Source organism: Hyaena hyaena, unplaced genomic scaffold, assembly GCF_003009895.1.
Source record: "Hyaena hyaena isolate Hyena2069 unplaced genomic scaffold, ASM300989v1 scaffold_194, whole genome shotgun sequence".
Taxonomy (NCBI): domain Eukaryota; kingdom Metazoa; phylum Chordata; class Mammalia; order Carnivora; family Hyaenidae; genus Hyaena; species Hyaena hyaena.
Window position 1 is genome coordinate 407,490 of NW_024080826.1, and position 10,260 is coordinate 417,749.

Genomic DNA, 10,260 nt, shown 5'->3' on the forward strand with positions numbered 1-10,260 from the left:
CGTGGCAGAGGGAGGGGGTGGGGGGAGGGGCCGGGCAGGGGGGAGGGGCCGGGGCAGGGGGGGAGGGGAGGGGAGGGGACGGGGCGGGGAGGGGCCGGGGCGGGGCGGGCGGGCGCTGACGCCGGCCCGCCCGCAGCGGCCTTCACCATGATCGGCACCTCCACGCACCTGTCGGACCAGTGCTCGCAGTTCGCCATCCCCTCCTTCTGCCACTTCGTGTTCCCGCTGTGCGACGCGCGCTCCCGGGCGCCCAAGCCGCGCGAGCTGTGCCGCGACGAGTGCGAGGTGCTGGAGAGCGACCTGTGCCGCCAGGAGTACAGCATCGCGCGCTCCAACCCGCTCATCCTCATGCGGCTGCAGCTGCCGCGCTGCGACGCGCTGCCCCTGCCCGAGAGCCCCGACGCCGCCAACTGCATGCGCATCGGCATCCCGGCCGAGCGGCTGGGCCGCTGTGAGTGCGGGGGGGGGGCGGGGGTGCCTGCGGGGGCCAGGGGGGTGCCTGCTAGAGACGGGGGGGTGCCTGCTAGAGCCCCGGGGGGTGCCTGCTAGAGACGGGGGGGTGCCTGCTAGAGATGGGGGGGTGCCTGCTAGAGACGGGGGGGCGTGCCTGCTAGGGCCCTGGGGGGGTGCCTGCGAGGGCCCCGGGGGGGGTGCCTGCGAGGGCCCCGAGGGGGGTGCCTGCTAGAGACGAGGGGGGGGTGCCTGCTAGAGACGGGGGGTGCCTGCTAGGGCCCGGGGCCCCCTCCGCCCTGGCGCAGTCACGGGGTCCTTCCAGCGCAGGCTCACAGCCGGTGCGCCCTGCCCCCCTAGGGACCCCAGTGAGTCCCTACCGCCCCAGCTTTGGTCCGCTTGTCCAAGGTGGGCGTCTTCGTGGCACCTGCCCCAGAAGGCTGTCTGTGTCTGTGTCTGCTTCCTCCCGGGCTTGGGGTCTGGAGTCACTTCTCCAGCGAGGCTGGGGGCTCCCAGAGCAGGCACAGCTCGGCACCAGGGCAGTCAAAGCCTGGCCTCTGGGCTCACTGGCTCACGCCCCAGTCCTGGCTGCAGGGCTTCCCCAAGGTGGGAGCCTGGACAAGTAGTTTAAATACCAGCTTCCTCCCATCGCTCGGGGATGAGGACTCCTAACCTCCGAGGCTGGGAGGAAGATCAAGTGAGTTCATCTTGAGAAAGTACTTAGAACGGCGCCCACACCGGCAAGCTCTGCAGAACTGCCGTTCACCGCCCGCACCGCAGGGCTCTCCGAGCCTCCCCTGGGCTGCAGAGATGCCCGTGGTGTCCTCGCTGGGTGGCAGAGCGGCTCCGCGGCTGTGGCCTAGGGGTTCACCTTCCCCCCTTCACTTCGGCTTTGCCTCTGCTGCAAGTGAACACGAGGTTGGGGTTGACGTCCCCATTCTGGAATGGAGGCGCCTGGTGGGTCCCAGAGGCCGTCTCAGGATCGGGGTAGAACCCCAGATGGCTTTTCTTCCCCACCTGTGTGTGTCCCTGATGCACCTCAATTTTTTTTTAAAATGTTTTTTAATGTTTATTTTTGAGCGAGAGAGTGACAGGGAGAGTTCAGGGGAGGCACAGAGAGAGGGGGAGACACAGAATCCAAAACAGGCCAGGCTGCGAGCTGTCAGCACAGAGTCTGACACGGGGCTTGAACCCACAAACCGTGAGACCATGACCTGATGCTGAAGTCAGACGCTCAACCGACCGAGCCACCCAGGCACCCCAGATGCGCCCCAGATGCGCCCCAGTGTAATGCGTGGGCTCGGGGCTCTATGATGTCATTACTTTCAGTGCTGCTCTTCTTGGAAGTTGGATACGTCCACTCTTCCGGAAATTCCAGTCGGGGACATGCGGGCGCAGTGGCTTTGCTGCCCCTGCTGGTGCCCGAGTTGCAGAGGGGTGCTCTCTGCACCCCGGGGCTGGGCCGCTGCCCAGTGCCCTCGGGTCCGCTAACGCCTCTTCCCCCCGCAGACCAGCAGTGCTACAACGGCTCCGGCACAGATTACCGGGGCACCGCCAGCACCACCAAGTCAGGGCACCACTGCCAGCCGTGGGCCCTGCAGCTCCCGCACAGCCACCACCTGAGCAGCGCCGACTTCCCCGAGCTCGGAGGGGGCCACGCGTACTGCCGGAACCCGGGGGGCCAGATGGAGGGCCCTTGGTGCTTCACGCAGAATAAAAACGTACGCATGGAACTGTGTGACGTACCCCCTTGTAGTATGTATTCTCTCTCTCTCTTTTTTTTTTGAAAGTGTTGACTGTTGGTGCGACCCGGGGGTGACGTGGGGCCGGGAGGCTGGTGGCGCCCTCCCTCCCTCCCTCCCCCCGCCCACGTCACCACCGGGATTGTTGGTTTTAAGTAAAGCCGTTGACTTTATGGAAGTAATATCTGGTCATTCTGGGACGGTCTAAGTTCCAGACAAGTCTGAAGAGTCATGTGCTGATGGCCCCTAATTGCAGCACCCCGGGGACTGCTGTTTATGTCCTGGGAGCCCCCTGTCAGCCCCCTGCCGTGTGTGCGGTGCTGGGAAGGGTGTTGGGTCAGGTCGCTCGTTTCTCCATGAGCGTGGTCACAGTGGTATTAACAAAGGTGCTTCCCGGCATCTGTCGCTAGGGACACAGCTCTGCCCCCCGCTCCTCTGCACCGGCCTTCACAAGGGGCTTGGCAGAGTGAGGAACAGCAGAACTTCAACCTTGTAACTGGTTTCGCTGCGGTTTCTCTGTTAAATGAGGAACAGGAGGAGAGGGGGTGATTCAGGGCTGCAGACTTTACAAACGTGATTCCTGTACTGCAACCATTTATTTACGTTTTGCCGGCTCCCGTCAGCCTGGACACCCCGAGAGAAGAGCCTTCTGAGTCTTACATTTGGACCCTGGAGGCAGTGGGTTGGTGGAACGTTACTGAGAAGACACAGAGATGAGGAGAGATGAACAGTGCAGCAAAGCCAGGCTCGCTCTGTCCCCTGTCAGCCCCGGGCCGAGCACGGTTCCACCTGTAGTCGCCGGGAGTGACAACTGGCATCTTCATGTTCTGGAAGCATAAGATTGGGCAGTTCCAAATTTGCCACTCATAGCTCCACAGATCTTTCTTTTCTTTTTCTTTTTTTTTCTTTCTTTTCTTTTTTTTTTTTTTTTTTTTTGAGAGAATGAGAGCAGGGGCAGAGGGAGAAGAGCGAGAGTCTTAAGCCGAGCCCGACGAAGGGCTTGATCTCTGTGAGATCATGACTTGAGCCGAAATGAAGAGCCAGATACTCGGCTCACTGAGCCCCTCAGGAGCCCCTCACCACAGAGCCTAACACAGACCTTCAGGTGATTGATCGCTGCACAAATAAATTTTAGGATGAAAATGTCGGTAGTTAGATTATCGTAAAGCTACTCCGTGGGACGCTACTGTTGTCTAAGAGAGCTTCCTGCGAGGGAGGGTGTCCATGGTGTCCTGTTGACGGAAAGAGGGCAGTTGTAGGGCCATGGCTGTGTTATTTCTGCTGCCTCTTCCTCCCCTTCATCATCCCCTCCCTCTTCATCCTTCCCTCCTGTCCCTTCTCTGTCTCTTTCTTCATAAAGGAAAAAGGGTTGTTTGGGGGGGGGGGGGCGGGTGCACACATAGCCACCTGCTTTTTATGGATGAAGTTTTGGATCCTACACAGCAAACTTTTAGCAGTGGTTTCCCACAGCCTACAGAAATGTTAAAATAGAAGACATTTTTTCAATGAGCAGTTACTACTTTTGTAAATAGAAATAAAACAAAACATAAAAATATGTACGTTGTTTGGTTTGACAATTCTAAGAATACCTTATATTGCAAAAACATTTGCACTTAAGGGTCCGAAATACTAAGGATACTTATTTCAGTATCACTTTTAGTAGCTAAATCAGAAACAGGCTAATTGTTTACCAGTGGGGACTTGGAGGCTGATGACCGTGGAACTGGGTGCGGCTATTGAAGAATGCGCAGGGCTGTCTGGTTTTCATGAGACCTTGTCTGAGATGTGTTTTTCTGCCACAAAACCAGGAACAGGAAAATATCGATGATATGATTCTATTTGAAAAGAATTCTACTTATAATTCTTTGAAAACATGTCAAATTGTTGCTTCTGTGTGTCAAACTAGCTGAATATCATTTATTTCATGTTCACCTTAAAATATACCCAGAAAATCAGGTGAACACCCACCTGTTCTCAGTGGGATAGCGTTTGGTGAATGGGCTGTTAGGAATACCCACTTTCCTGTAATATATAGTCATTAATGTGCACGTTATCTGGTGGTGATTTTGAAAAGTCATTGGTAAGACAAATGGTCACCCAGGTGTTTGGACTATGCTCACATCACTGACCTTGACCTGAAGGGCATGGAATCTTCCCCAGCCCTTCTGATGACAAATGACCATGACCCACAATCTCCACTGCCCCTGAAGCTTCTAGAACATCTGCCTCGAGGGTGGGGCCAGGAGAGTTTTGATTTTATGTGTGTGGGGTTGGGGGACATGGGGCTGATGGAAGGGACAGACAGACACTGGTTGGGGACAGTGCTTCAGCCCGGCGTGCCCCGTGTGTGTCTCCGTAAATCCTGCAGAGGGAGACAAAGCGTTGCTTCTTGTGCAAAAAAGTAAATCCACATGGAGTCCTCCGTCTATACATCCCGCCATGCTTTCTTCAAGGCTCCAGCCCCAGCTACGTACTGTATGGGGTCAAACTCACTGGCTGCCAGTGCTCTTCGAAATCAAATGCAGTTTTCATTATTATCTTAAAAGAATATGTGTCCGTTATACAAAAAATGTGGAAAATCCTAAAATGCTGCAGACCAGGGTCACTGCTCACCTACTACCTTGCTTATTACTCTGATAAGACCCTTTGAATTCATTTATCTTCTGTGCTGTGTATTCCCATTTGATGCCTTGGTGACAGTTGGGGATCGTGTTTCATAAATGTACAGCAGGATGTGCGATTTTCAGGATGTTACCCTTGTTTTAGGCATGGCGTGCAGTTCTGCCCCTCCGTGTGACACGTGGAAATGTCCACTGTGTTTGAATATTGTAGTGGGGTCGGGGAGGGGGGCTGGTGGAGAACGTCGAGTGGGAAGGGGGATGCTTCTTATAACCTCGTGACCCTTGCTGTTCACAGGCCCCCAGGACAGCAGCAGGATGGGAATTCTGTACATCTTGGTTCCGAGCATCGCGATTCCCCTGGTCATCGCGTGCCTATTCTTCCTGGTCTGCATGTGCCGGAATAAGCAGAAGTCCTCTGGGTCCACCCCGCAGCGGCGGCAGCTGATGGCGTCACCCAGCCAGGACGTGGAGATACCCCTCATCAGCCAGCACAAGCAGGTCTCCTGCCCGTGCGGGCATAGCCTCTACCCAGAGACCGCTGGCCCGCGGGATTCGGCTTCCTGACGTACTCATTACACAGCACAGAGCTATGCTGTCCTGTTCTACCCGGTCCTAGTCTGTTTATTTTATTTTTACTTTCTTTTATTTTATTTTTACTTTCTTTTACTTTATATTTTTATTTTATTTTTTATTTTATTTATTTTCACTTTCTTTTTACTTTCTTTTCTTTTTACTTTATTTTAGTTTTACTTTATTTTTAACTTTTTACTTCACTTATTTTTACTTTATTTTATCTTTACTTTGTTTTAATTTTATTTTTATTTAATTTAATTTTTTACTTATTTTTACTTTCTTTTCTTTTTACTTTACTTTGTTTTATTTTATTTTATTTTATTATTTTTTAAGAGAGAGAGAGCACAAGCTGTGGAAAAGGGCAGAGGGAGAGATAATCTCAAGCAGGCTCCACACCCAGCATAAAGCGCAACACGGGACTCGATCCCACGACCCTGGGATCATGACCTGAGCCAAAACCAGGGGTCGGATTCCCAACTGACCGAGCCCCCCAGGCTCCCTGACACATAACTATTTTAAACTGCCCTCGATTTCGCTGTATCTTGTCTAAATCATGTAAGACCTTCGTTCCCTTAGGGAGTAAGCGGCAGGCGTGTTTGGGGTCCACTGCCTCGCCGTCTCTGGCTTCCCCCCTGCCTGGACCTGTGCATTATCGGGAGCCAGGGGAGCCATCCTGAGCCTGCAGGGTTCCGCGCTCCCCACAGGAGAACAGAAGGGAAAGGGCTCAGATTGGCCCACGGCCTGCGAGCCAGGCTGGCTCTTCTAAAGGGTTGGGGTGTGTTTTCTGGTCCTCATGCAGTGGGCTGCAGTAGGCTCCTAGTGAAGACAGGACAGGGTTCGCTGAAGGCCACCATCCCGAGAGCTCTTAGGACAGCGAGAGCACCCCAAAATACAGCACAAGAGAGTAGTCGTCACCTGCCTGCCTCACGTGCAGGAACGTTTCTGCTACTTGCAAGCTTTGGGGGGACATTCGTTCCTGTCTGGGCTCCAAGGGGGTCTTCACTGTGGTCAGGAGCGAGTGGCCTCACCCAGCTCCGTAGCCAGCAGTCCCTGCATGTTTGTCGGGGCTGTGGGGGTGGATGGGGCGGAGTGCGGAGCCCCTTGCAGCGGGAGCCTCCCCCAAGAAGGACAGGGCTGGCCGTAGAGCTGAGAGGGGCAAGGTTTGGGCTGGTCTCACGCAGTCCGATGGTGCTTCTGTCCTAAGGCATCTAATCAGGGGGAGCAGTGAGACGGGCCCACAGGGCAGCTGGAGAGTGACGGCCAGGACGCTAAAAACAGCGGGAATCGTGGGAAGCCCACCGCAGGCTTCAAGACAGAGCTTAGGTCTCGTGATGCTCACTCATGCCTGGACCTCGTCCAAGGGCGGGCACCTGTCGAGGGCAGCAGTACAGGCCCCGGGTGGGGGGTGCGGCCGGGAGGGTCCAGGGTGCCCCGGGCACAGCGGAGCCCAGCCTGGCTGGGGGGTGGTGTGTGCTTCAGTGTGGACAGGGGTGCACCCACACTCTGGAACGGTGTCTGGCGTCTGGGGGCACATTGCTTGCAGGCTGGTTGGGACCTGTTGAAGGTTTTCAGGCAGCCTCACGGCTTCGGGGCATGTTTAAGGGCAGAGAGTGGTGTTCAGGGCTGGCTGAGTCTGGGGTGGGCAGGGCCGGGGGGTGGGACTTGGCTGGGACTGCCCCCTGCGCCTCCCCGGCTCCCAGCTGCCCTGCTTGGCCCCGTCCCGTGCTGGGAACAGAAGTGATTCACTGGGACTTTCCTCCTCGGCAGGCCAAGCTCAAGGAGATCAGCTTGTCCTCAGTGAGGTTCATGGAGGAGCTCGGGGAGGATCGCTTCGGGAAGGTCTACAAAGGCCACCTGTTCGGCCCGGCGCCAGGGGAGCAGAGCCAGGCCGTGGCCATCAAGACGCTGAAGGACAAGGCGGAGGGGCCCCTCCGGGAGGAGTTCCGGCATGAGGCCATGCTTCGGGCGCGGCTGCAGCACCCCAACGTCGTGTGCCTGCTGGGCGTGGTGACCAGGGACCAGCCCCTGAGCATGGTCTTCAGCTACTGCTCGCACGGGGACCTCCACGAATTCCTGGTCATGCGCTCGCCGCACTCGGACGTGGGCAGCACCGACGACGACCGCACGGTGAAGTCCGCGCTGGAGCCGCCCGACTTCGTGCACGTGGCGGCGCAGATCGCGTCGGGCATGGAGTACCTGTCCAGCCACCACGTGGTGCACAAGGACCTGGCCACCCGCAACGTCCTCGTGTACGACAAGCTCAACGTGAAGATCTCGGACCTGGGGCTGTTCCGGGAGGTGTACTCGGCCGACTACTACAAGCTGATGGGCAGCGCGCTCCTGCCCATACGCTGGATGTCCCCCGAGGCCATCGTGTACGGCAAGTTCTCCGTGGACTCGGACATCTGGTCGTACGGCGTGGTGCTGTGGGAGGTCTTCAGCTACGGCCTGCAGCCGTACTGCGGCCACGCGAACCAGGACGTGGTGGAGATGGTGCGCAGCCGCCAGGTGCTGCCCTGCCCCGACGACTGCCCGGCCTGGGTGTACGCCCTGATGCTCGAGTGCTGGAACGAGTTCCCCAGCCGGCGGCCCCGCTTCAAGGACATCCACGGCCGGCTCCGGGCCTGGGGCAACCTGTCCACCTACAACAGCTCGGCGCAGACCTCGGGGGCCAGCAACGCCACGCAGACCAGCTCCCTGAGCACCAGCCCGGTCAGCAACGTCAGCAACGCCCGCTACGGGGGCCCCAAGCCCAAGGCCCAGCCCTTCCCGCAGCCCCCATTCATGCCCATGAAGGGCCAGATCCGGCCCATGGTGCCCCCTCCCCAGCTCTACATCCCCGTCAATGGGTACCAGCCGGTGCCGGCCTACGGGGCCTACCTGCCCAACTTCTACCCGGTCCAGATCCCGATGCAGATGGCCCCGCAGCAGGTGCCCGCCCCGGCGGTCCCCAAGCCCGGCTCCCACCACAGCGGCAGCGGCTCCACCAGCACGGGCTACGTCACCACGGCGCCCTCCAACACGTCCGTGGCGGACCGGGCAGCCCTGCTCTCCGAGGCCACCGAGGACGCACCGCACGCCCCAGAGGACACGGCCCAGAGCCCTGTGCAGCAGGCCGAGGAGGACGGCTCCGTCCCGGAGACCGAGCTGCTGGGGGACAATGACACCCTGCAGATGGACGAGGCCGAGGTCCAGCTGGAGGCCTGAGGGGCACGCGGGGCGGCTTGGGCACCCCCTTCCCCGCCCCCCCCGCCCCCGCTGGTTTGCGCTGTCCCCGAGCGAAGTCTCCTCCGCTGTCCTCGTGAGCACAGACAGAGCTGCCGTTGTGGCCACTCGTGCGTGGACGGTCTCCGTGCTGGCGCCGGCAGGGGGCCCGGGAAGATGCGTGGCGCCCACCTGCACGGTCTGCATCCCCTGAGGTTAGACCACAGCGCGCACTGCCCGGCTTTGCAGGAAGGAGGCTTCCACGCCAGCATGTGGATTGAACGTGGTGAATCTTCTGGAATATGGGCCCGCAGGGGCAGTGAGGTGCAACCTTGGGCTTTGAGATTCCCGGCGGCCAGCCTGTGCGAGATCGGAGGAGGCCTGCGTTCCCCCCGCCGCCCCCTGCCCGTGACTGTCTCCCTCCAGCCGCCCGCCAGGACCCTGCTGCCCGCCATGGTCCCCCGAGCCCGGGCTTCCGCAGTGCAAGTTCTGTGTGCCTTAAATGAAAATGTGCCTTAAAAAAAAAAACAACCGATGTGATTTTGTATTTTTGTGACGTGGTTTGAATTACCCTGCATGTGTATTTTGCCCACTTGTCTGGAAAGTGTTTCTGGGGTTTGGAAACGTTAGGAGCAACGTTGTACAGAGCACAGTATTGTTATTTTGTTCCTTTAGAATCATGTACAGACCTTAAAAATGTAATTTATGTGGTTTTCCTATGCCACTCCCAGTGAAGTATTGTGAGCTTTAGTAATTTAACTGTTTACGTTACCCGCTGTGGAATGCCACCTGGTTTTCCCGTTTGTTTGTTTGTTTGCTCGTGTTCCTGCGAGATGGAGGCGAGGTCCGTTCATTTCAGCGCCGCCGGGAGAGAAGGCTCACGGCTCCCCGCGCCGCCCGCACGCCCACAGCTCCCACTTGTAACTCCCGTACCTGGCGTATCCAATAAAGCGAAACAGAACTTTTGGTCGGCTCTCTGCAGGTGGTGAGGACGTCGGGCAGTGGAGGGGCCGCGTGAGCGATCGCTGGTGACCGGGGCTGGGGTCTTGACCAGGGCCAGCAACAGCCTCCGAGCCTGGACTTCCGCTGCCAGGTCACAGATGGAAACAAGCTCGTCGCTTGTCCGTTAGGGTCTCTCAGGGGTGGATTGATTGCAGACGATGAGAAGTTGGTGTTTGGTTTTAGCCTCTCTCCTCCTGAGGCCCTGTGGCCCCTGACAGTGTGAGACCGGGAGCCGGGCATGTCCCAGGGCCCTGGGGCAGGGGTGAGCTGCGAATGGGCTACCTTCCCACCCAGGGCCGCCTGTGCCTCTGCTCGCTTGGCAGCTCAGCCCCTCTGAATGGGCCCCCCCCCCACCGGGGGCCAGGGCTCCAGGGCTTCCTGTCGGGAGAGGGGCCTCTGTAACAGCACAGCTCGGGGGGACCAGCACCGTGGCCCAGGGCCGGCCTGGAGGAGGCCGTCGGAGCCGGTCGGAGTGGGTCCGGGCACTGGGGCCGGCTCGGCTTGGCTGGGAAAGTGCATCACGTGTGCGCCACCCTCTCTGCTCCCGGGCGGGTCTGGATGGGGCCAAGAATGTGCCTGTATGAGCACCCAGAGGGTGGGTGGTCAGGATACCGGGCGAGCCACGGAGACACAGAACGGACCCTCTGATCGCGCAGCCCCTCGGGTCA

The 10,260-nt window shown here is 58.4% G+C and overlaps 1 protein-coding gene across 1 annotated transcript in view; it reads left to right on the forward strand.

The window, feature by feature from the left end:
- The window catches only part of ROR2 (receptor tyrosine kinase like orphan receptor 2), a gene marked incomplete at its 5' end in the record, with an annotated part of 38,949 nt that extends 29,412 nt beyond the window's left edge, over positions 1 to 9,537 (forward strand). Inside the window, 4 exons of the mRNA XM_039241476.1 lie at positions 137 to 451; positions 1,960 to 2,205; positions 5,109 to 5,311; positions 7,154 to 9,537. Of these exons, the coding sequence (XP_039097407.1) occupies positions 137 to 451; positions 1,960 to 2,205; positions 5,109 to 5,311; positions 7,154 to 8,593 (2,204 nt within the window). The remainder of the gene's footprint in view (positions 1 to 136; positions 452 to 1,959; positions 2,206 to 5,108; positions 5,312 to 7,153) is intronic.
- Between the last annotated feature and the right edge of the window lie 723 nt (positions 9,538 to 10,260).